The sequence below is a fragment of the Impatiens glandulifera genome, chromosome 2 (assembly GCF_907164915.1).
Source record: "Impatiens glandulifera chromosome 2, dImpGla2.1, whole genome shotgun sequence".
NCBI classification, from domain to species: Eukaryota; Viridiplantae; Streptophyta; class Magnoliopsida; order Ericales; family Balsaminaceae; genus Impatiens; species Impatiens glandulifera.
The window spans coordinates 52,112,922-52,137,875 of NC_061863.1; the positions used below are offsets into that span (position 1 = coordinate 52,112,922).

Below are 24,954 nucleotides of genomic sequence, written 5' to 3' on the forward strand. Positions count from 1 at the left end.
ACTAATGATTGATGTTAATTTTAAGGAGAAGATAATATTTTGGGTAAATTTTAAAAGTATTAATATATAATGATCAAATAAATAATAATAATTTAAAATAAAAGTATTTTAATATTTTAATTAATTAATTGAGTTATAGATAGTAATTAAAAAAGGTTAGTGAAATGATATTTTTTTTTAAATTTAAATTATTTCTATAATTCAAACATAATGCAAACAATATTAATCAACCACTTAAAACAAGCTCATATTAAATAGATTAATTGTTTTTAAAATTTTGTTTTACTTTATACTAATTCTTTTTCAAAATAATAATTTAACTATTTCAATTATTATTATTTTTAACATGATGTGATATTTTATATAAATATATAAACTTGTACAATAATATTTTAAATTAATTATTTAAAATATTAAAATAAAAGATTAATATTTTAATATATATAAACTATTAACTATTTATATATATAAATAAATTTATAAAATATAATCAATAAATAATATATATTCAAACTTCAAAATACAAATAATTAATCTTTTTTTTGTTATAATTTAACCTGTTTTAAATTATTAATAAATATTTATTATTTTAATTTATATTAAATATTATATTATTACTTTTAAATAAAAATAATATACTATATTTTGAAAATAAATATTATTATTAAAAAATATTTAAATTAAAACTAAATTTAACATTATCCTTATAATAAATGAATCGGTGCCTAATTAGTCAGATTACTGCCCACATCAAGCAATGATTTTTCAAAACATTCGGCTTATGCAAGAAAAAGAAAATACTCTCTCCTCCACGCATTTTAGCGACATTGAGGAAGGTTGATCACCAACCTACCTAGGGTTAGCAATGAGGACACTTATCTACCAATCTATCCCAATTGTTTTGGAAAATTATACCGTGATCTTTGAAAATAATATATATATATATATATATATATATATATATATATATATATATATATATATTAAAATTATATGTTAGAAAAATTAAGTAGATTAATTTTAACCGGCCAAAGAACTTAATCAATCTCAATATTCTTGTGCAGGTACAGATCAAGCCGCATCAATACCGACTGATGTACACGATTAAATAATCCTGTAATAAGTCTATAAAACCAGCTGAACTTCTCAACCGGATCGGCTAGCAAAAGCTAATTCATCCGGCTGAACTTTTCAACCGGATCGACTAGCAAAAGTTAATTCATCCGGCTGACACACTCTCATTGAAGATCATAAAAGTTCCACGGAAAATATGAAAAGTGGCGAATCTGAGAAAATGACGTAATATGACGACATAGAAGATTTCTCGAAGATACAAAAGAAGATAAGATCCGGATCAGAAGCATGCAATGAAAACAATGATGAAACTGTTCATCTATCTCTACAAGCAACATCAAATTTAGGCGGCTGACATGGTGCATGCATGCCATGTGTCAAAAATGCAAATCGGCCTAAGTGCATGATTGCCGAGTGTCCAATATGACAAAACGTGCACGCAACCTCTGAACCGGATCGGCGTGACTTCAAACGACCAATCAAGCGGAGAGAGAAAATATGAACGTTGTCATATTTTCTCTATAAATAGAAGCGGACGGTGCCGAAGAAACATACGCATGAGATCATTTTACGAAAAGCATATACAAGAGAGAAGTAACAGCAACTTGAGATCTCACGTACAACCTCGAATAGTGATTTGAAATTCCTGAAAGTGTTTGTGTATTTTACTATTAAGTAAAAGTGTTGTATTACATCATTGTGAGTGGTGTAACCGACGAGCCGTTACTCGTTCGGATTGTGTGTTGTGGTTGTGTAATATTCCTTAGTGAATATCCTTCTCACTGTTTGAGAAGAAGGGGTGACGTAGGAGATTAAACTCCGAACATTCATAAAATATTGTCTCGTGTTCTTTACTTTCATATTTCGGCTTACTCACTCAAACCTAACCGAAACATCTAAACCGAACCGAAATAAGTAATAACTTCCTAAACCAAACCGGCTTTCTCCTTAAACCGATATCTCCTAAATACCTTCCAAACCGAACTGTGTGTGTTTCTTCAAGATGAAACAAACCATTTCTGCACTTGAACCCAGTTCAAGAGGTTTGTGACAGCTTGTGTAGTGTTAAGAAACGAGTTTAGTATATAACCGGACTATTACCAATATTGTGTGTTGTTGTGTAAGTGTTCACCCTTAAGAAACCGGAACCCAGGTCCTCCAAGGGCGATCCCGATCCTAACAGATACAATCAAATGACAAACAATTATGCCGAAAGCTTTAATAGTCAGAGTAGGGAAGTTAGAAAGTATCTCATATCAACCTTAACTAACTATTTAAGATTCACAATACAACACTGGTTTTATAATAGAATAGAAATGACGGATAATCACAAAGAACGTTTATCTCAATATTATGAAAAGTTTTTACGTGAGCAAACTAAGAAGGTCAGACTGTATAACGTCAATCCACTTAATCGATTTGAGTTTTATGTGCATGACGGTGAATCTCATTTTAAAGCTAACTTGCATTAAATGAATTGTAGTTGTAGGGTATTTGATGTATCTGGTCTTCCTTGTACTCATGCCATGGCTACTGCCCGTACACGAAATTGGATCCATATGACTTCTGCTCAAGGTAACAATTTTATCTTTAATTTATCTAACCAATTGCTCACATGTTTAATCGTTATCTTTTTCAAGATTACTCAACTGAAATGTGGTTGAATGCATATGCGGAGACATGTTATATTGTTGGTGATGAAGAAGAATGAGATATTCCATAAATTATCAAACAACGCGTCTGCCTAAACCCACCTATTAAGGTGACGAAAGGGCGGCGAACAACAAATCGTAGGTCATCCCAATGTGAGACTCGTAAGGTCCGAAGACGATGTAGTTCATGTGGTGGTCAATGTCATAACAGGACAACATGCAAATTAGTGATGCCTACACCATCTACTGCAAGAGCATCATCTCAGCATCAGTCATCAACTCAGCATCATGTTGAATAATTCTATTTTCACGTGTGACATTTCCCTCGTTAAGATAATGTTGTATGAATAATTGTATTGTATGAAACATAATGTTCTAAGTTTACTTCAAACAGTGGCTCTTAGTTTGGTGAAAACCTTTCTATGGATGATAAGCATATTATTACAGTGTTATTATTTTGCCTTTCAGTGTTCAAAGAACAAACAGTGACTCACGCATATTACAATATGCGTGAGTTATGTTGTAGAATGGTGTATCATAACCCACGCATATTACAACATAACTCACACATATTGTAATATGCGTGAGTTATGTTGTAGAATGGTGTATCATAACTCACGCATATTACAATATAACTAACGTATATTGTAATATGCATGAGTTATGTTGTAAAATGGTGTATTATAACTCACGTATATTGTAATATGCGTGAGTTATGTTATAGAATGGTGTATCATATAACTCACGCATATTACAACATAACTCACGTATATTGTAGTATGCGTGAGTTATGTTGTAGAATGATGTATCATAACTCACACATATTACAACATAACTCACGTATATTGTAATATGCGTGAGTTATGTTGTAGAATGGTGTATCAATATTCACGCATGTTAAGAATAAGCCAACACACATATTGTAATATTCGTGAGTCACGGTTTATCTCTTTACCAATAAAAATAAGTACACTGTAATATGCATATAGCCAAACTAAGAGCCATTGTTTGAAGTAAACTTAGAAAATAGAATTATTCAAACAATACAATTATACAATACAATAGAATAGAATTATTTATACAACATTATCTTAGGGAAATGTCATGCCACACATGAAAATCCAATGAAGCATGACCGAGGAAAAGTTTGTTGGTAGAGTTTCATGAAAATCCAATAAAGTAACTTGCCCACAAGTTTGGGGGACTTACCGATGAGTAAACCAACAAGAGAGTTTTTCCTTCTTTGTCGCTAAATTTTCTTAAAACAAACATAAATCAAAGTTATCTAAAACCAAAAACAATAATTATAAAACAAATAAAAATAAATTTTAATTACCTGTAGACTTTTTGTGAATGAATGAGAGAAAAAAATGATAAAGACTAAAAGAAGAAAAGGAGATGAAGAGTGAAAAAAATTGTAAAGACTTAAGAAGAAGAGACAAAAGTAAAATAAATTTTGTGAAGAAAAATAGATAAAGAGGTAGGATTTTACTTTAGGGTAATAAAATATAATAATATTGATTTTGAGCCTTCACAATATTCATATGGGCTTTAAGGAGAGAGAGAAAACCAAATATGGTTATAAATGTTAAGTTTTAATATTAGATAATTAAAAAATATATTATATATTATGAGGCTCGAAAAAGTTAGACAAATCATAAAACAAGCATTATATGAACTCGAGTTCGACTCGAATATTAAATGAGATCGGCTCGAACTTAGTCAAAGTCAAAGCTCAAGTCGAGCAGCTCGAGCTCATCAACCCTACTTTTAACCAATTAAATGGCTATCATTTTAAATATATAACTCATTCAACTTTTTTTTAATAATACTTTTATATATATAATTAAGTATAAAATTAATTTAAAAATAATAATAATAATGTATTAAAAAGACATTACAAAATTAATTATATTATTTTTTTTAAATAAGTTATAATTTTGTTTTTGAATTTATAACTTTATTAATGCAAAATCTTATAAAATTAAAAAATTAAAAATTTAACTTTAATTGATTGAAAATACATTTTTTTTAATATATAAAGTTAACTTAGTAATAATGATTTATAATTTGAGACATTCGTCTCTTTAAACACTTTCATATATATATATATTTCTTTTTGAACTGAGGATTTTAACAATTTGAGATGTTTTAAGTATGAATGGAATATGTGATATTTATTCTTTTAAAAATTATTTTTATTACTTAAATTATTGATTTTTTAAAGATTATAATGAGTTAAAAATAGATGAATTATTATTATAACTCCAAATAATAATATTTTATAGCAAAAACAAGAAAGAAAAATATAATGATGATATCCTCACAAGAGAAGGCCAAATAATATAAGGTGAATTAATGCAAACCACACAAAAAAATATCTTGTAGCTACTCACATTTCTCATATGGTGCACCAAACAAACATCATATTGAGAAAGAAATAGAGAAAGAATGGATCAAGCAAAAGAAGACAAGGGCACCGTAAGTGTGATCGGAGGAACAGGTTATGTAGCATCATGGCTGATCATGAGGTTACTTCATCACGGCTACAAAGTTAGAACTTCAATTAGACTCACCCATGGTAAAACTTCTCTTCATCTCCCCCAACCCCCAACATGTTCAATGGAATTCTTATACAATCAATTATCTGATTCCCTTCCCTTGTGTCAAATTCCTTTCTAGGCAGCAAAAAAGATGTTAGTTACCTCAGAAACCTTCCCTGCACATCAGAGAATCAGCTAGAAATCTTCAATGCAGATATGGATAATCCAGAAAGCTTTAATGAAGTCATCCAAGGATCCATTGCTGTCTTCCATGTAGCCCATCCTGGAGATTTCGAGGATAAAGAACCAGAAGAAATCATAACTAAAAGAGCCATAAATGGAACTCTAGGAATCCTGAAAGCATGTTTGAGATCAAAGACAGTGAAAAGAGTTGTTTATACTTCAAGTGCATTTACAGTTCTTTATAGTGAAAAGGATATTGACATGATAGATGAAACTAATTGGACTAATGAAGATTATGTTAGGACTACTAAACCATTTGGAGCTTCATATATAATTTCAAAGACATTGACTGAAAAGGCTGTTATTGATTTTGGAGAGAAATATGGTCTTGATGTTGTTACTATAATCCCTCCTATGATTAATGGCCCTTTCATTTGCCCACGATTGCCCGGTTCAGTTTACACCTCCTTAGCTTTGGTTTTCGGTATGAATATATTTTTAGTAATACCCAAGAGTCTCATTTGCTGGATTCATTCGATTCAATTTGTGTCTGTTTTTGTGTTTACAGGGGATGTGGAATTGTATAAGCATTTAGTGAGATCACCAATGATACATATTGACGATGTAGCGAGTGCACATATCTTCCTTCTTGAATATCCAGATGCAAATGGAAGATACATTTGTTCATCTGGGGAAGTAACAATTGATAAGATATCAGAATTCATTAGAGATAAATACCCGGAATATGATCAAGTAGTTCCAACACCTGAGTTAGTAATTCAGAAGAATTCTTCATCTTTTTATTATTATTATTATTATTTGAAAAATGTTTAATTGTTCGTGTTTGCGATTTCTGTAGCTCTTTGAAGGAGGTTGAAATGGTGAAATATCCGAAGCTTTCGTCGAAGAAACTATTGGAGACGGGTTTCAAGTTTAGGTTTGGGCTGGAGGAAATGTATGATGGGGCAATACAATCATGTAAAGAAAAGGGTTTTCTTTAGCTTATAAGATTTAAGTTTTGCTCAAATTTGCCTTTGTTATCGGTCTTGTATAGAACTGTCACAACTTCATTCATCTCTTTCAGGCTCAAGATCATTCATTCTAGTGAATATATTTTACAACAATTGTACTATATATATATATATATATATATATATTTTGATATCTGTTATAATGAAGCATGTATATTATTGCTAGTAAAATACATTAGTATAAAGATACAATAGCGACAGGAAATACTGTTGTTATTGATCGTCATCCTGTCAGCAGTAAATTTGGTTTATTTTATATCAGATAAATTTTGTAAAATATTTTTTAGTCCAATTTAGATTCCAAATCCTAACGCCGCACATATTCTTGACATAAATAAAAAAAAGCTCAAACAGTCAAACAAATAAATTATTATTCAATATTCTTAATGCTTATAATTCTAGATACAAGGAGAATTATATTGGCTTCTCAATTATTAGTATATTATATTAATATAATTTTTTTTATAACTTTTATTAATCTAAAATTTAACAATTAAAACACTTGACATATTTGATAAAAAAATAACTATATTAATATATAACAAATAAAAAATGATTAAATACTTTCCTCATTCTTTACAAATTATTATTTTTTCTTTCAAAAACTAGTAATTTTTTTATTTTCTTGTCACTTCTTTATAATTGTCACGTTTATTTTTTATAATTCAAATTTAAGTTGGTTTTGTGTTTTGGTTGGTTGTGGTATTTTCTTCACAAACTTTTTCATTTTAATAATACTAACACTATTTAGTGGATTATTTGTTGTATCTGATTGTGTTGTTAATTTTTTTTAATTATTTTTATTTGTCAATAAAATTTATATTTAACATTGAGGCCATAAAATATGTGTACTATTATCATTTGTACGAGCTTCTCAATATTTTAATTATATACTTAGATGGTACATTATCATTTGACGAAATATTTTATTTAACCATCTTTGAGTAAGAATCATTTTTATTTTTCAAACAATATTGATTGATTCATTCTATGTGCTCTTCTTATTCACTTATGATTGTATAATTTCAAATGAGTTCATTTTAGAGTTAGATTGTATGATTGTTGCAAAATTATTTTTATATAAATAGTTGTAATTTAATTTTTCATATACAATTATTTAATAAAATTAAAGAAATCTTCTTAAGAAAAAAAAAGAAGAGAAAAGGATAATAATGTAAATGAAAAAAAGATTCAGTTTCTAACTCGAAATGCGCGGGAGCGCGCGAACGTTCATTGTAGCATGGAGTAACAAACTTTTTTCAGACCGTCAGCCATCTTTATCGGTTTCTCTCCCATCTTCAACATAGGGCTTACTACAATTCTCTCCAAAATTGCTTCTCTCAAGATCATTCTTCGATTTTCAAAAAATACAGTTTGATTTAGAGGCGGAGATCAGATCGAACGCTGTCAAAAATGTCATTCTCAGACTCCGAGTGCTCCTCAAATAGTGGAGACTACAAAACGTTTCGCCAGACTAGCCGTGCAAGTTCGTCTTCTCATTCTATTCCTAATCATGTATTTCTTTGTTTTTCTTTCTCACTACTTAATCTGATGATCTTACCTGTGTTAATAATCTTCATGTAGCTGCTATTTATATATATATGTATTCATAAGCCGAACAGATGAACCTTCTTAATTCGTGAACATGATTGCATATAAGCATAGATTTGGCAGAACATTTTATTTAACTTTTGTTCTTTGTTTATTCATCAGGACTGTTATACGAAATGCTTCGAGCATCCAAAACAGGAGATTCAAAGGCTTGGAAGGTATTTGTTCTCTTATTTGATTATCTAAACTAGCCTAAGTAATTTTTTCAAATTGTTTTAACAGAGCTGTTTTGGTTATCGCACTTCTTCATTTTTTTTGTACATTTTATCAGCTGATAGTAACTTTATAGGATGAGTTCATTCACTTGGTGAACAAAAACAATCATTCACTCACACCATTAGCACTTTGTATTATCTAGTTTTATTTTTATTAGTATCTATTTAGGCTTTCAATGCTATCCAGGTCTTTGTATACGGATCACTAATATATGGAGAAACTTATACAGGTACTAATCATGGACAAAGTTACTGTGAAGGTCATGTCTGCCTCATGCAAAATGGCAGATATTACTGATGAAGGAGTTTCACGTAAGTATATAATCAGTTAGAGATTGAATGAATTTAGATGTGAAGTGTGAAATTTGGATTATCCATATCAAATGTTAAACCTTAATTTTGGTGTTTCTGATTTTTTTTGGAGAACATTAATGAAAGACAAATTGTAAGATGGTTAAAGACATTTGATCTTCCTTATCCAGACATATAAATGTAGACTTACATAATTCTTTATTTTTGTTTGCAGTGGTGGAAGACCTTTTCAGGAGAAGGCAACCCTTACCCTCAATGGATGCTATATATTTCATCCAACCAAGCAAAGAGAAGTAAATCTGACCTCTGATTTCATTAACATATAAATGTATTTGAAGCTATAGAGCATTTATGCGTGTGTTTGATTTCATAACTATAATTAGATTTTTAGTGCATTAGTGAGGAAAAAACAACTTGAACTGTCTATTTCATGATTAACTTTTTTGAGTTATCATATTCCCTGTCTGTTTTTTTGTTGCTAAAATTCTATTCTTTGACTGATCATGTCAAATGTTGAATTTAATACTCGATATTAAGTCAAGGAACTTGAAGTTGTCTGCCTCCTTTTAAAGCATAATTGGGAGGCCATGAACATAAATAGGCTATTAAAACTGGGGAAAGGTGTTGTTCTTTTTTTAAATGGGATACCATGAAAATGGTAACTTCACAAATTTAATTACTTTTATTTGCTGTTTCATTGTAATGTAAGTTAGTGACCTTAATCTGTGGTTTTCTTTTATCTGGGCTAATTTCACGTAGGTTCTTGGTTTCTCCCTTTGTTTTCTTTATGCATTTGGGCTTTTCTTGAAATTTTCATCATACAAACAACTCACATTTCAGGAAGTATTGCTTAGTAATTTATTTTCCAACCACAATGACAATATTGAAGACAATTGGCTAGTTTTGATCTTTATATTTTCTGTAATGCAGCGTTGTCATGCTTTTGTCTGACATGTCTGGAAGAGAACCCTTATACAGGAAGTACGTATTATGTGATATATATATAGTACTGGCCTCCTTGAATTTGTAGTTCCTAGCCCCTTACATTTTATCTTCTTGCTGTAGAGCATTTATATACTTCTGTTCGCCCATTCCAAAGGACTTGCTTGGTCGAATTAAGAATGACACCAGCATTGTGCCACGAATTGGTGCACTAAGAGAGGTCACAATAATTATATGCTTTACTTTGAAATTTATCCTTTTCCAGTTCTTTTTTCCTCTTTTTACCATTGTTCCTGTTGTCATAGAGTTGCAATACAAATTTATTACTTTGTGGATGCAGATGAATCTCGAGTATTTTTCTATGGACAGCCAGGTATTATTAACAGACTATTTATGTTGATCTTGTAACTATGAACTATTTTATGATGGATTCCCACCCTGACTAATTACAAAATATATACCTGAAAACTATATCTAATATTATTTGAGAAGAAATATTATTATTGTGAATTTCATCTTTTGTTTGGAAGCATGTCACACATCCACTTTTGAGATATATTTGATACTTAACCATTTTAAATTCACAGGGATATACCACCGACCAAGAAACGGCTCTAGGTGAACTCTTTCGTGTAGATGCTGAAAAGTCTTACAAATATAAAATTTGCATGACTACAATGGCTACTCGAATTGCCACAGTTTTTGCATCCTTGAAGGTATTAAATTTTCTATGAATATTTCCTTTATAAAGAAAAACATACACCTTGTATCTAATAGTTGGATGGTCATCATCAAGTGAAAAGGTGCTTCCAGCATTAGCAGTTTAAACCACAATTATATGAATAGAGAATTGGTTGAACAATTGGAAGCATCAATTCAGATAATCTCTATGTTGAGATCTTGTTCCTTTAAAATAAATATGTATAATGGTATTCTAAATGCTGCTTGTCTTAAGTACATTCTTCTCTGTAGAGACCCAATTGTTCCTGATTTATCTTTTCCTAGCGTTTTTAGAGGAATTGTCCATTGTACTTCAAGTGTAATAGTGGAAATATCAATCTAGGCAAGTCTAACAAGTTAACTTGTTGGAACACACCTTGAACTCTTATCATTTTGTAGAAAAAGTAAAGAATTCCATTGTATTTGAGATTTTTTAGTTTAAATCATCCATGAAAGGGACTGACGCTCATGTGTCCTGTGTCCTTCCCAACCCCCACAGAGTTCAGTAAAACGAGTCGATCACACTCGTTTCCTAATGAAAGTAGAAAGGGACGTTCATTCATTAATTTTATTGCTGAGGGAGAGTATCTGTCGTATATCACATATGTTTGGTTATATCGTACTGCACAAATGTTCAACAAGTTTTAGGATGTTTATGTTTGTTCAGATAAAAGTCATCTATAATGTGCCTTTGCATCTATCATGGCACTGAAGATGTATTCCTTTTTTTCAAAGTGGTCATTTTATAGAAAGTTGCAAAGTAGATTACTAATTTTGGTGTTATTTAGTGATATTACAAAAATACTGTAAATAATAAAACAGAAAAAGAAAAACAAACCCAGTATACTTCTATTTATGTCTTTCGTCTAATTTCTTGAACAAGGTCCACAATATCAACCTCATTCGAAACTAGAGTGCCCATGTTAATCTCAGTCAAATAATAAGTATTGACTTCTGTAATAGCCTTGGCACCCACAACATTGATTACTACTTTACAATTCATTGTTTAATATTCCCCAGGAACATCCTGTTGTGAGGTATCGTGCAGCCAAATCTGATGCAGCACCAAACCATCACTTACTTTCAACAAAGGTGGCTGCATCTGTTTGGGAATGTATTCAGACATACAAAACCACGATTCCTAATTATCCCCAATCACCCACTTGTGATCTTCTCATATTAGACAGATCTTTTGACCAGGTACATTATCAAATTTTGAATTGACTTAAAATCCCTAAACTGTTGAGTTTAATTTTATTCAATTTGATAATTTTGCTTGTGTAGATTGCTCCAATCATTCACGAATGGACATATGATGCAATGTGCCATGATCTACTGGAGTTAGAGGGAAACAAATATATTTATGAGGTTACATCACTGATTTTTTGTTTTTTTAGTTCTTATACTTTCATGAATTTTTTCTCAGCAGTTTATCGCAGAAGTAATCGATGATTATTCATCTAGGTTCCTAGCAAACATGGTGGTGATCCTGAGAAAAAGGAGTTTCTTCTGGAAGATCATGATGCTGTCTGGCTTGAGCTTCGTCATACACATATAGCAGATGTTTGTGCAAATTTATATTTAGTTTTAACTTCAATCTGGAAGTCATTGATAACTGACTACTTTATCAGGCTAGTGAGAGGTTGCATGACAAGATGACAAACTTCGTATCGAAGAATAAAGCTGCACAGCTACAAAACAAGTATGTTTTCCTGAACTAGATGCATGAAATTTATTTAGGGGTTGATCACAGAAGGATTCGTGATAATTTAAAATTCATTATATATTTGTTTGATTGACAGTTTTTTTTTCCTTTCCTTTCCCACTCCATCCACTGTGAAACTGAAGAATATTCACTTATTAGATCAATTAGTATTTTAGCAAATATATGGAACATCTTCTATCAGAATTGTGTCTGGAGTTAAAGATTTCTTATCCAAAATGGCATCTATGATCTGAATTGAGACATGGAAACTTATTGACCATGCCAGATGGCCTTAACAATACATGTTAGCTAAGGTCTGATTGTTTAATTAACATGAACTCTAGGATCCATGGATGTTTATATCTTGTGTATATATACATGCTCTCATCTGCACAGGAAAGGAAATCTGTTCTGTTTATATATTATTTTATCCATTCTATTATGCATCTATGTTTGATTTATATCTTGGTTGGTTCCTCCCTTCTGATACATGGGCCTCATAAAATATAATCTTCATACAGAGATAGTAGTGAAATGTCTACAAGGGACTTGCAAAAAATGGTGCAGGATTTGCCACAGTACAACGAACAAATGGAGAAACTTTCTCTTCATGTCCAGGTAAACTTATTTTTTCATTTACTTATTTTTCTTTTCATTTCCTTTGAAAACTTAAAGCTTGTATTATAAAGTTGTTGTGAATTGCAACTTGTCACAAAAAAGAACAACCCAAACAAGATACCATCTGGAGCTCCTCCCACAAAGACGGGTACCTTTGATAATACCATTAAGAACCAAAACTTGGACATGAAACCTTTATTGCAACATACTCCAATTGATATTATGCAAGTCATATTCCAGTTTGGACGTTGCCTTTTTTTCCTGTCTCCTTCTTTGTTTTGTTAATCCACATCTGGCATAATAACTCCTTCATGACTACCCTTCAAAGAAAATCTATTTACATCAGTGATCTTTGCTATTTATTGCTTTTTTGTTGTTGAAGAAGTTCTTCTGTATTCTAATTCATCATTATTTGATGTAATGAAACATCACCATTCAGTTTACGCATGAGAACACATACTAAATACTCAAAATGAATAACATTGTCTTCTAAGAAATTCTATTATCACATTTAGACAAATTCAACGGGTTCAAAACCTTGTAGAAACATTGTATGTATTTGTTAAAAATCGTATTTGTGACTGCTAATACAAACTATCATTTAAAAAAGATAAATCATATTCCACTAGTGGATAAAAATATTGGTTTTATGGTGGTTTATACAGATTGCTGGGAAATTGAACAGACAAATCAAGGAAATGGATCTTCGGGAGCTTGGGCAACTAGAACAAGATATTGTTTTTGGAGATGCTGGAACAAAGGAAGTCATTAACTTCTTAAGGGCGAAGCAGGTGATAATTTGTAAGTTTTATAGTTAGGTAACAAATGAATTTGTTCATTCAGTTTTACACCTTCAAGTGACATGCAGGATGCAAGTACCGCAAATAAACTACGCTTGGTGATGATTTATGCATTCGTTAACCCTGACAAGTTTGAAGGAGACAAAGCTACAAAACTCATGCAGGTAGCTGAAAATAGAGTGGATTGAGCCGTCCTACATCAGTTGATTACTTTATTTCAGTGCTATACAAGAATGTTGACTTGCTTTAATTTCCCGCCTCTTTCAGTTGGCCAATCTGACAAATGACGATATGAAGGCTGTGAAGAACATGATAATGCTGGAAGGAGCAGATGCTAGGAAGGCAACAACATCTGGTGGGGGATTCTCACTGAAGTTTGACAATAAGAAGCAGGTAAAGAAAACTGCAGATAATACTGAAATGAGATATATCTTATAAGTGATTGTTTCTGGTACATTGCAAATTTATCTTCTCCAAATGTTTAAAGACCAATCTAGCAGCTAGAAAAGATCGCGCGGGTGAAGAAGAAACATGGCAACTTTTTCGATTTTTCCCAGTGTTAGAGGTAAAATAATATTCACCTCTAGCCATTTTAGGACATATTTCTGTCTTATGGTTTATCTATTTTTATTTATTTAGGCAAGCTATACCTTTGTAGGAACTGATTGAAAAACTTAACAAAGGTGAATTACCAAAGGATGAGTTTCAATGCATGAATGAGGGAGATTCATCTTCCAACATGAGCAATGGGAGTGGTGCTCCCAATTCATCAGCAAAACCAAATCAACCTCCTGCTCCACATTCAATGAGATCAAGAAGGACTCCTGGATGGGCTAAACGTAATTCTGATGATGGATATTCAAGGTACCAATTCATAAAACTGAAACTTAGTTGAGTGACTGAAAAATAAAATTGAATAAACCAAATAAAAATATCTGAATTTTGAATACTTTTGATGGTTTGATAAAATGCAGAAATACTTAAAAGTCTATTTTACACTTAGTTAGTTCTCTATTCAATATAATTGCTTAGAGTTTTTTCCTGCTGTCTTTCTATAGTGATTCAGCTCTGAAGGCCGCAGCAACCAATGACTTCAAAAGGATGGGGAAACGCATTTTCATATTCATCATTGGTGGAGCCACCCGATCCGAGGTGAAACCAAACATCTTTACTCCAAATTACAAGTTCAAGATATTATACTATTTGGTTTGGCTGAAAGTGTGCATTCTTTTCCCCTTGTTTTTACGCAGTTACGAGTGTGTCATAAACTTACAACAAAATTGAAAAGGGAAGTTGTCCTGGGTACAACTAACATGGAAGATCCACCACAATATCTTCCGGTATAGTTTCAATTACACACAATATGAATATGAAAAGAAACAAATCATTGAATACAATCTTCTTCTGTTCCTTATGAATGACATGGTTTTTACATTATACAGAAGCTGAAAGTGCTTTCGGATAAAGAACCTGAGCCTCAGTACTATTAGAAGCTGGCAATTCATTATATTGGATGACATTTTCAGCAGCTGCTGCCCCCTCCAAGACAAGGAAACTTTTAATTTTATTTACGATACAGTGCTTAGGACTCGAGTTCGTTTAATCGAGGGGTTAAATCTTGTTGCTTATATTATTGTTACACACTGACCATTTATTAAACACAAAATGTGGTTTATACCATTTGTAATATTAAGGATTCTTCTTAAATTATTTTTTGTTGTATTGGATAAAAAAATAAATTTTAGTTTATTACCTCACAAACATGAACTTTTTAATGATATTGACAAATGACAAACTTTACTCACAAATAAATAAAGGTTAATATAATTATTAAAAATCCAAAATTACATTTTACTAATATAGTAAAATGTTTTTATTAAATAAAAATTCAAAAGGAGAAGGCGTATGTTATTTTCCAAATTCTAGTAATCGGAGGCGGTGGGGCGATCAGAATACATCGAATCGGCGCAGGCGGATTTCAAACATCTCTTACTGTTTCATCTCAGATCCGATCCGATCCGATCTGATCTGATCTGATCTATAGTAGTGATAATCATATTAATATCATCGTAACTCAAGCACAGTTCGATTCGTTATCAACGAAAATGGATTCTACTCTTCTCATTGGAGCTTTCTCACTCATCGTCGGAGCTCTTATCGCCTTGGTTCTCTTCCGAAGCTATTTCAGTCAAAGAAAATCGGAAATTCAATCGATCGCTCCGTTGGAATCTCTTCAGAAGCCTACCACAAAGGCTCCGCCGCCTTCTTCCAAAAAGTCTCACGCTAAATCTCAATCTCACTCATCTGATAAGGTATTGACTAGTTCTCACTGCATCGAAGTATTGTGGTTTGTACATGGCGCTTTCTTTTATAATGATTGATTGTATCTATATGCAGGATGCGAGCAAGCGACATCATCCACTGGATTTGAATACATTGAAGGGACATGGAGATTCTGTTACGGGCATATGCTTCTCAAATGACAGCAAAAATTTGGCAACTTGTAATTATTAATTTTAATTATCATACTAGTATTGGTTTTAAGCTTTTTGTAGTCTTTCATGAATACTTGTAGATTTTTCACATATTCATGCTTCTAAAAATTGAAAATCTTGTTAGAACAACCACCCTAGATGTTTATTTGGGACATGTATGGTTCTAAATTCTATAAACATATTTTTATCTTTCTGAAATAGTAGTTTTCTATGCTGTTGGTGATGCCTATCAGACACTAAACCTATTACTATTGTGAAGTAAATCGTTTGTTTTTTACTCTCTTATTTTTGCAGCATGTGCTGATGGAGTGGTCAGGATCTTTAAGCTGGATGATGCTTCCAGCAAAAGCTTCAAGTATGTCACTAATATTTGATGTTTGTCTCTCTGGCTCCTTTATTCTAATGATTTTCAAGTTTTTCTGCTCAGGTTTTTAAGGATTAACTTGCCAGCTGGTTCTCATCCAACTGCAATTGCATTTTCTGATGATGCAAGTTCTGTGGTTGTGGCATCACAGATGTTGTCTGGGTCTTCTTTATACATGTATGGAGAAGAAAAGGCTAAAGCATCTGATGACAGTAAGCAGCAAGGTAAGCTTCCACTTCCAGAAATTAAGTGGGAGCATCATAAGGTGCATGACAAAAGAGCTATTATCACCCTATTTGGGACAAAGGCTACTTATGGGACTGCTGATGGGAGTGCAATCTTTGCATCGTGTTCAGAAGGTAATTACCCATGCTGTCCATTTTATGCAATCATGTTACTTCAATACTAGTTCATGGTATAGGCATCAAGTCACTTGACCAATTTATGTGATAGACGTTGGTCATTTCATTATTTTTAAGGTCAATTTATAACTTTCATTGAACTATTTCATTACTTCTGTAATTTCACTAATATCCAAAATCCTGGCAAAAGACAAAGTTGTAATGTAAAATGTAATGGAGGGAGTACACTATATACTATGTAAATCATTGGGTTGCTAAGTTATCATGAAAATCATATTCACATGGACTTGTTGAATGCAATCACATAATCTGTTTGTGATACAAAATGGCTGGTTCTGATTTTTGTCTTGCATTGCATGAAGGCTTAAAATGGAAATAGGCCCTGGAAATTCCAGGGTGGAATTGAGCTATTCCACGTTCTGTGGAAATCATTGATACCATTTTCAGCGGAGACCACGAAGCATCTCTATGTTATCATCTCTTATCCATTCATAATAGCTCCATTTTGCATGTCACATAGATTAGTTTGATTATCCTTCCTTGGTTCATTTTCTACAGAAAGGGAATAGGCATGTGTTGATTGAGTTTGTTGAAGTTTCCGATCATTGTAGGCTAATTGTTTGGTTGAACAAACCTTTGTCTTCTCAAACCATGTTAACTTATTCAAGGAAATATATATACTCCTTTTTTTTTTACTTTTCCAGAGACTGACATCATACTTTGGCATGGAAAAACTGGGAAGAACTTGGGGCATGTTGATACAAATCAGCTAAAAAACAATATGGCCACAATATCTCCTAATGGACGCTTTATTGCTGCTGCTGCTTTTACAGCTGATGTTAAGGTAATAATAACCTTTTAGTTCAAGATACCTAAACCACAAATTTTGCAATTTTGTAAGCCATGTAGAAGCAAACCAAGTTATGACAGTGTAATGTTGGAATTTCAGCCTCAGCTCTCATAAAAAAAACTTCCACTTAAACAGAATGTGCTCATATTTCATGTTTGATTTCAATTTATCTGCTTGTTCCATGTTCCCAGATTTCATTGCTTTGAGTTAACTAGCAACTTATCATGGGTGTATCTGATCCTTTACAGAACCATGTTGAGGGAGCTTAGTACATGCTTTGTCTTTCTAGTAGGGATAGTATATGTAGTTGATACATGAACTTTCCAACTTCTATGTTTTGAACCTTTAGACAACATTAAAAATAAGATAGAATCATGAGAATGATAATTGGCTTAATTGGCCCTTTCTTGTTTTGTTAGGTGCTATATGATTTGGGCTAGGTAATATATTTGTTATTATTGTCATTGCTTCATGCTTGGTGAACTAATTGACATTGTATGGCACAAAACTGCCAGGTTTGGGAGATTATTTACTTAAAAGATGGTTCAGTTAAGGAAGTGTCAAGAGTTATGCAGCTCAAGGGGCATAAGGTAAATTCTATTTAGGTTTACTGCAAATAAGTAAGCTCATCTTTTGATCACTTGCGTATTGCACTTTAGTAAGAATTGGGACTCTCGAAATTCCTCCACTAAACCGGATTTTGAAAACAGTATATATTATCATTGAGATTAGTTGGAGTTTGTTTGATCTTGTGGATTATTTAGAGAAAAAAAAACTTGTTTGATGTAAAATGGTTTATTTGGATAAAATGACCAAAATATCCTTGGTATTTAATATTTTAAAATGTTATAAAAAAAAATAAAGTATGTGTATTTTTAGTTGATGATTTGAATGATGGGATTGAAAAAGTATGTTTGATGGATGGTGGATTATTGGAAATAATCCCAATTTTAATCCACACCAACAATCTCTTGTTCTAATATGTCTAGTCATATTTGGTGGTGGATGAAATGATGTCGGAATTTGTATCGCAATTATTTTCTTAATTTTGTATGTACAGCAGTAAAAGTAAAGTTCAAATTTGCTTTTTATTCCCCAAAATTTCTGTACATTCTAATTAGTACTCATAGGTCCCTACTCCCTAGTAATCTATTATTTTTGCTCATTTTGTATACTGGATATCTGATTTGGCTTATGTTCAGAGTGCCGTAACTTGGCTATGCTTTACTTCAAATTCTGAACAAATCATAACAGCTTCTAAGGATGGAACTATAAGAATATGGAACATCAATGGTATGTGAAGCTTTCTTGCTTTGGAACAACTTTTATTATACACTACTATCATCTTTATCTTTTGCTGATCCTGTTTTTATTTTATTTATGTTTAAGTTCGATATCAGCTTGATGAAGATCCAAAGACTCTGAAGGTGTTTCCGATTCCACTTCATGATTCAAAAGGATCTACATTGCACTATGACCGCCTCTCTGTATCTCCTGATGGGAGAATATTGGTTGCCACCCATGGTTCAACTTTACAATGGCTATGTGTGGAAACCGGAAAAGTTTTGGACACAGCTGAAAAAGCCCATGATGGTAGCATTTTCTACTTTTCACTATGTTGGCATCTTTCTTTTTTAACATCAGGAGAAAGCTACTAGCTAGATTATCTTATCATCCTCTGTTTAAATCCTCTATATGAGAGTTTTGTTTATCTTTCATCCCATTTCCCTTATTTATTTTATGCCTGTCTTTGTGATATAAGAACCTCATGTTTTACCAACATTCTAGAAACGCAATCTTTCTTGGACTCCTTTCTGTCCCATTTGTTTTTACTTCTATTGGATCAAGTGGATGTATTCCCAATTAATTGGTGTTTAAATATTTTGTGCAGGTGACATAACAGACATCAAATGGGCACCTACCTCTGTCCTAGTAGGTAATGTCATCTATCTGCCTTTCACAAATTTAATTCTATTGTTCTATGTCTCTTTTGATAGCTTGGAGATCTTGATTTCGGGAGTAAATGTTAATAACCTTTCGTTACCCAAAACAAACTAAAGCCCATCTTATAGATTCACCCTCAACCCAAGCCTTTAATGAAAGCCCAAATTCTATTTTTACTTTCTATCATTTTCAGACTATTAGTTTATAACTAACTAAGTGACTATTAATAGAGGGATGCATGGTCCTTAAGTTAGATTTGCACCACTTTAATAAAAATTAGTGGGTCAAAAGCTTGGACAACAAAAATATCATGGCCGACACTGGTTACACTTGTTATATTTAGGTTAGGGTTTTTAATGAATTGAGATAGATTCAAAGGAATGACCTAAACTCTAGGTCACACTATTTATATAACTATAGGATGCCACCTATTCTAACAAGTAACAATTTGGGGGGACTAATATTAACTAAATATAATAAAACCTAAGGGCCTCTTCACTATTTAGAGCCCATACACCTTTCTAACGACAGTTTGATTTCCTTTACTTTCCCTGTTTCATGTTTACTTGACTATTATCTGTTTCAACTGCGTTCATTTGTATGCAAATGAAAGTAAAAGTAAAAGTAGAACATCCAAATCTAGCTGAGCCTTGTTTCATTTTGTCTGCTGGTTGGATCAATCTGTTCTTGACCATATCTATTTATTGTTGTCATAATATCAGGAGGTAAGAATGAAATGGTCCTAGCAACGGCAAGTGTGGACAAAAAAGTAAAGTTGTGGTCAGCTCCTCATCTGTGAACAACAAAACAACAAAAAGAGAGTAAAATTGTCAATTGGGTTTGAAACCCTTTTGTTTTTCCTTCAAAGAGGGGATGTGGGCTAAAGCCTCAGTGGACATGATCACCACCAAGTTTGAACAACTAACCACTGGTCAAAGGACACTACAGGAGGATGATTAAAAGTTTAATGATGAGATAGACAAAACCACTAAACCTCATTTTTTTTTGGCTGTTAAAAAGTATAACAATGTTCTTTTTTATTATTAAGCTAATTTGTGAGAAAAATATAAAATAAAACTTACAATTTTATTTATAATAGTGTCTGTCAACTGAGAGAATTTATGTTATGTTTTCATTTATCTAGTTATTGTCTCATTCCAGTAGTTTGGTTGCTTGTTATAATGGGGAATGTTGGGGGCACAGACTCGTAGATGTTAGATGGTGGATTTGACTATTGACTGGAGAAAACTGTTTTCACATCCGACGGTAGAAATGACTATATCATTACACGTGTCGGTCAAGTAAAACGATAATTGCACATTTACTCAATTTATATTTCTTTCTAACATCTAATTTTTCAATTTAACAACTAAATAATTAAAATATTCTTAATTTACATTTTATAAATTTTAAATATTATACTAATTAAAAACAAGTGACCTATTTTTACATCAACAATTAAAAAAAAAAAACTAATAAACCTTGGAAATAACTAATATCAAACAAGTAATTGGAGTCTTAGAGATAGTTTGATTTTGATTTTTCGAGTTTTTTTTACTTGTTAAAAGACATTTATATGTTATATCATTATCATTTTAACTATCAATTAAAATATCAAAATACTCATATTTAATTTTAATTAAATTTAAATATAAAAAGATATTTATCTTAAACAAATTTCAAATATTTTTTAAAAAAAAAAACATAAAAATGTAAAAAAAAAAACAAATATCCTAGTGAGATGGTTTGTTGTTTGCTGTATAATTTTACATAAATTCAAAATATAAAGTCTCTCTATATATAAAATTTCCTACAAAATCTGATCTAAAAAAAATCTAATTTAATAAAAAAAATAATAAATATATATTCACCGTTTGTAAAAGAAAGCTAGGATGCATGTTTCCTTCACGCAACCACTAAACAACTAAACGGGTGTTTTGATTTCATCACACTTGGCCTCAAAAGTCATACTTATTTAGTCACACTCATCCCAACCAACCCATAATAATAATAATATTAATTTCTAAACAAAAAAAATTAATTTAAACACCGTATAAAAGATATAGTCAAACCCTTCAACTAACAACCTTTATTATTATAAAATTTTATTAATTAAAAATACAAATTAAATAATAAAAAATGGTCATCTCTCTCCAAACAAACCAGTATTAATACTAACCCTACAACAACACACGTGCGGTGCGGGGACCAGAAAAGGATGGCATGAATCCTTCACCTTCTCCTTCTCGAGCTAGAAAATGAGCTTAATTAATCGTGGCAGCAGAAGTTCCGGCGGCGGCGGTGGACCGTGCGGGGCTTGTAAGTTCTTGAGAAGAAAGTGCTTATCGGGTTGCATATTCGCACCTTATTATTTGGATTCCGACCATTTTGCTGCCGTCCATAAAGTCTTCGGAGCCAGCAACGTTTCCAAACTGCTACATCACATTCCTATTCACAACCGTTCCTACGCCGCCCTTACCTTAACCTATCAAGCTCAGGCCCGTCTTACAGACCCCGTCTATGGCTGTGTCGCTCATATCTTCGCTCTCCAACAACAGGTTTTCTAATTAATTCATTAATTCACAACGTACATTATGATTATTAATTAATTTGGACATTGATAATTGATCAACAGGTAGTAAATCTACAATCCGAGGTCACATATTTGCAATCTCGATTAGCAACGGCGACGCTTCCACAAACACAACATGAACGAGCATATAATTCACTGGCAATGAAACATGGGTCGTCTCAATATCTCCACAATGAACTAGCAGAAGCACTACAACAACATATGTCACCGTAATTATTCCAATGTCATGTTGTAATATGCTAGCTATATATGATCTATATATATATCTTCATGTTTTGTTACTAGCTAGCTAGGTTTAATTAATATGACTTTTGAGATTAATATTTTGAAGTGGGTCAAGGTACCCATATTTTGAATGGGAATTGGAGCTTGGAAATCTTAAGTAGTTGTTTAAAATAAAAACAATCTAGTTGTAAAACTAATTCAAACAATTTACATTAATATATAACTGGATTGTAGTAAGTATTTTCATTGTAGGGGTTGTTAGGCTAGTTAATTATAATAATCATTTCGTATTAATTTGATTGATCATTGATTTTGTAGTAGTGATTTTATGGTTGAGTTATTTAACTTCTAAACATATTCAATTTTTTTGTATTTACAGTTTTACCCTACTATTATAGTAATAATAATAATAATGTCAACATGTAATACGGTTGTTATGTTTTTTTTTTTTTTCTATATACACGTTTTCGTTGGTGTTGTTGTTAATACAAAAATTCAAATTTTCAACAAAAATATTAGTTAAAGCCAATACATTTATTTAATGAATATTAATAATCGAAATAAGTTTATACACAACTGAAGTCTTGGGTAGGGCAGTAACGCAGTAGGTACTAGAGCGTCGGTTCTAGAATTGGGCTTCCTAATCTGATCCCAATTTTTTTTTTTTTAAATAGTAATAATATTAAAAATTATATATTAAAAGGGATAGAAGAATGATGGTGTTATAAATGTGTTGGGGTTTAGAATTGATGATTTTTTATCCAAATACTTTGGTTTGTCATTGAGTGCTAAATTACGATCTAAAATTTTTTGAGTCTTGATTATCAATAAAATGGAATATAAACTGTTTAGATAGAAAAATAAAATAATCTTGAAAAGGGTTCGATTAATCCTTTTTAAGAGTGTGTTGTCATCTATTCATACATATATGATATTTTTATTCATTGTTCTCAAGAGTGTGACGGTAAAAATGAAGAGAATAATGCATAAATTTCTATGGGATCCTCTAACTCATCGTTTTGTCATTTAATTAGTTGAGATAATGTTAAATGTTTTAAAGATCAAAGAGGTTTGGATATTCGAGATCTTATTTCCTTTAATAAGGTTTTTCTATCAAAATTGTGGTGTAGATTTGTAATGGAACGGAATAGTCTTTGGACATCGATGATCAAATGTAAGTATGGTTACGATTGGTCTGGTTGGTTTACAAAAATATCTAATTATTCAGCGGGGTGTAGCATTTGGAAGGGAATTTATTCTATGTGGAGAAGTTTTCGTGAACAGTCTAGATTTATTGTAAGGGATGATTCTTCGATCAGTTTTTGAGACGACATTTGATGTAGTGTCAAATGTCTAGTTACGACGTATCATGAGCTTGCTTCCATTGATATATGCAGAAATGTCACAGTTAAGGACATAAGGACATGTTTGATCTTTGATCTAATGATTTCGCTAGTCGAATTAGATATAGAAGAAAATTAAACATTATGGAGAGTTCGTCTTATAATAGAATTTTACTTTTGGTAGGACGCAAACAAGTGTCTCCGTCTGAACAAGACGTTATGCGTTAGTAAGACATATATAGTTTTCATGTGGGGGCATTGCTACAAGTTGTTTGATCGCTCAGATGAGTTCATATAATTTTTGTTGGGAGAAACTTTGGGATTCAAGGATTCCATCCAAGATCTCGTTCTTTCGATGAGGCGTTATTTACGGTGAAATTCTTCAGATGATATGTGCATGAAAAATGTTGTATTATGGTTAGTCGTTGTTGTATGTGTTACGAGAAAGTTGAATCAACAATTCACTTACCTTTGCATTGTCGAGGGGTGACTAGTATCTGAAGTCTTTTGTGAAGTATCACTAAGATTGATTGGGTGATGCCCGGGTCTTTGGGTAGTTGTTGAGAAATTTGAGTTGATGCGGCTAATATGTCAAACTTACATAATTGAGTTATCATCCCAATTATTTTTTGATGAATTATCTGGTTTGAGATAAATCGTCGAACTTTCACTAATCATAGTCGTTCGATGCGTATCATTCATAATGTTATATTATAATGTTTTCTGAGATTCATTTTGGAAAGTTGGTAGAGTCCGTTACGGAGTTAATTGTTTTTTCTCGAAAACTTACGAGCTCGATAACCTATTGAGTAACATTTTTTTTATTTTTTAGTTTTATTTATTCTCTCTTCCGTGCATTTGTTGTTGTGCTTAAACGATTTTCACTATTTTTAATATAAATCGACATTTTTCAAAAAAAAATAATAAAAAAATATTAAAATTGTGAAGTTTAAGAATTGAACTAGTGAAAATACACAATTATTATATAAACAAGTTTTTTTTAAATGGTCTAAAGATTTAATAAATTTTTGTTTTTTTGAGGGATGGGGCTGCTCTGAGCCGGGACTTATATAATGTGATCTGCCCAAGCCCCAAGGCAATGGGTTTAAGCCTTGACCACTTATTTTTCAAAAAAAAATTGAGCCATCATCATCATGACCAGGATCTCCCAGACAACTTTTGATATTGTTTGATCTTGTGTTTTTGGATTTTTTCTAAAGAAAAATCTTAATGGATAAAAAATAGATTTTTTTGATTTTTAATTGATTTATTTATTAAAATATATTTTATATAAATTTCAAAATAAAATAAGAATATTTTAGTATTTTAATTAATTAAATTATTAATTTAATAATTAAAATGATAGTGATAT

General features: G+C 31.7%; 4 protein-coding genes across 4 annotated transcripts; all 4 read left to right on the forward strand.

Annotated features, from left to right (window-relative positions):
• Positions 1–5,129: 5,129 nt before the first annotated feature.
• LOC124925779 (vestitone reductase) lies at positions 5,130–6,584 on the forward strand. The gene is made up of 4 exons (XM_047465872.1): positions 5,130–5,307; positions 5,409–5,936; positions 6,021–6,222; positions 6,312–6,584. Exons 1-4 carry the CDS (start codon positions 5,178–5,180, stop codon positions 6,451–6,453), a joined length of 1,002 nt encoding a protein of 333 aa, XP_047321828.1. The 5' UTR covers positions 5,130–5,177; the 3' UTR covers positions 6,454–6,584.
• A 1,139-nt stretch (positions 6,585–7,723) lies between these two features.
• On the forward strand, positions 7,724–14,896 carry LOC124924889 (protein transport Sec1a-like). The gene is made up of 20 exons (XM_047464873.1): positions 7,724–7,969; positions 8,197–8,252; positions 8,540–8,621; positions 8,836–8,914; positions 9,552–9,602; positions 9,687–9,936; positions 10,151–10,279; positions 11,304–11,483; positions 11,568–11,651; positions 11,748–11,846; positions 11,915–11,985; positions 12,510–12,606; positions 13,272–13,397; positions 13,475–13,570; positions 13,674–13,799; positions 13,894–13,971; positions 14,065–14,270; positions 14,465–14,558; positions 14,657–14,746; positions 14,849–14,896. The coding sequence occupies exons 1-20, from the start codon at positions 7,897–7,899 to the stop codon at positions 14,894–14,896; spliced, it is 2,115 nt and encodes a 704-aa protein (XP_047320829.1). The 5' UTR covers positions 7,724–7,896.
• Positions 14,897–15,317: 421 nt separating this feature from the next.
• LOC124927022 (transducin beta-like protein 2) lies at positions 15,318–20,235 on the forward strand. The gene is made up of 10 exons (XM_047467357.1): positions 15,318–15,718; positions 15,804–15,909; positions 16,196–16,256; positions 16,329–16,624; positions 17,332–17,471; positions 17,993–18,067; positions 18,680–18,770; positions 18,867–19,070; positions 19,369–19,413; positions 20,144–20,235. The coding sequence occupies exons 1-10, from the start codon at positions 15,512–15,514 to the stop codon at positions 20,218–20,220; spliced, it is 1,302 nt and encodes a 433-aa protein (XP_047323313.1). The 5' UTR covers positions 15,318–15,511; the 3' UTR covers positions 20,221–20,235.
• Positions 20,236–21,679: 1,444 nt separating this feature from the next.
• On the forward strand, positions 21,680–22,227 carry LOC124924890 (LOB domain-containing protein 18-like). Its single transcript, XM_047464875.1, has 2 exons — positions 21,680–21,979; positions 22,057–22,227. The coding sequence occupies exons 1-2, from the start codon at positions 21,680–21,682 to the stop codon at positions 22,225–22,227; spliced, it is 471 nt and encodes a 156-aa protein (XP_047320831.1).
• The last annotated feature ends 2,727 nt before the right edge of the window (positions 22,228–24,954 follow it).

Excerpts from the sequence above, each read along its gene's own strand:
- LOC124925779 (XM_047465872.1), top strand. The coding sequence starts at position 5,178 with ATGGATCAAGCAAAAGAAGACAAGGGCACCGTAAGTGTGATCGGAGGA. Across the intron at positions 5,308-5,408 it reads TTCAATTAGACTCACCCATG|GCAGCAAAAAAGATGTTAGT; the intron begins GTAAAACTTCTC and ends ATTCCTTTCTAG. Across the intron at positions 6,223-6,311 it reads CAAGTAGTTCCAACACCTGA|CTCTTTGAAGGAGGTTGAAA; the intron begins GTTAGTAATTCA and ends CGATTTCTGTAG.
- LOC124924889 (XM_047464873.1), top strand. The coding sequence starts at position 7,897 with ATGTCATTCTCAGACTCCGAGTGCTCCTCAAATAGTGGAGACTACAAA. Across the intron at positions 10,280-11,303 it reads CAGTTTTTGCATCCTTGAAG|GAACATCCTGTTGTGAGGTA; the intron begins GTATTAAATTTT and ends AATATTCCCCAG. Across the intron at positions 11,484-11,567 it reads TAGACAGATCTTTTGACCAG|ATTGCTCCAATCATTCACGA; the intron begins GTACATTATCAA and ends TTGCTTGTGTAG.
- LOC124927022 (XM_047467357.1), top strand. The coding sequence starts at position 15,512 with ATGGATTCTACTCTTCTCATTGGAGCTTTCTCACTCATCGTCGGAGCT. Across the intron at positions 16,257-16,328 it reads GCTTCCAGCAAAAGCTTCAA|GTTTTTAAGGATTAACTTGC; the intron begins GTATGTCACTAA and ends TTTTCTGCTCAG. Across the intron at positions 19,071-19,368 it reads AGCTGAAAAAGCCCATGATG|GTGACATAACAGACATCAAA; the intron begins GTAGCATTTTCT and ends TATTTTGTGCAG.
- LOC124924890 (XM_047464875.1), top strand. The coding sequence starts at position 21,680 with ATGAGCTTAATTAATCGTGGCAGCAGAAGTTCCGGCGGCGGCGGTGGA. Across the intron at positions 21,980-22,056 it reads TCTTCGCTCTCCAACAACAG|GTAGTAAATCTACAATCCGA; the intron begins GTTTTCTAATTA and ends ATTGATCAACAG.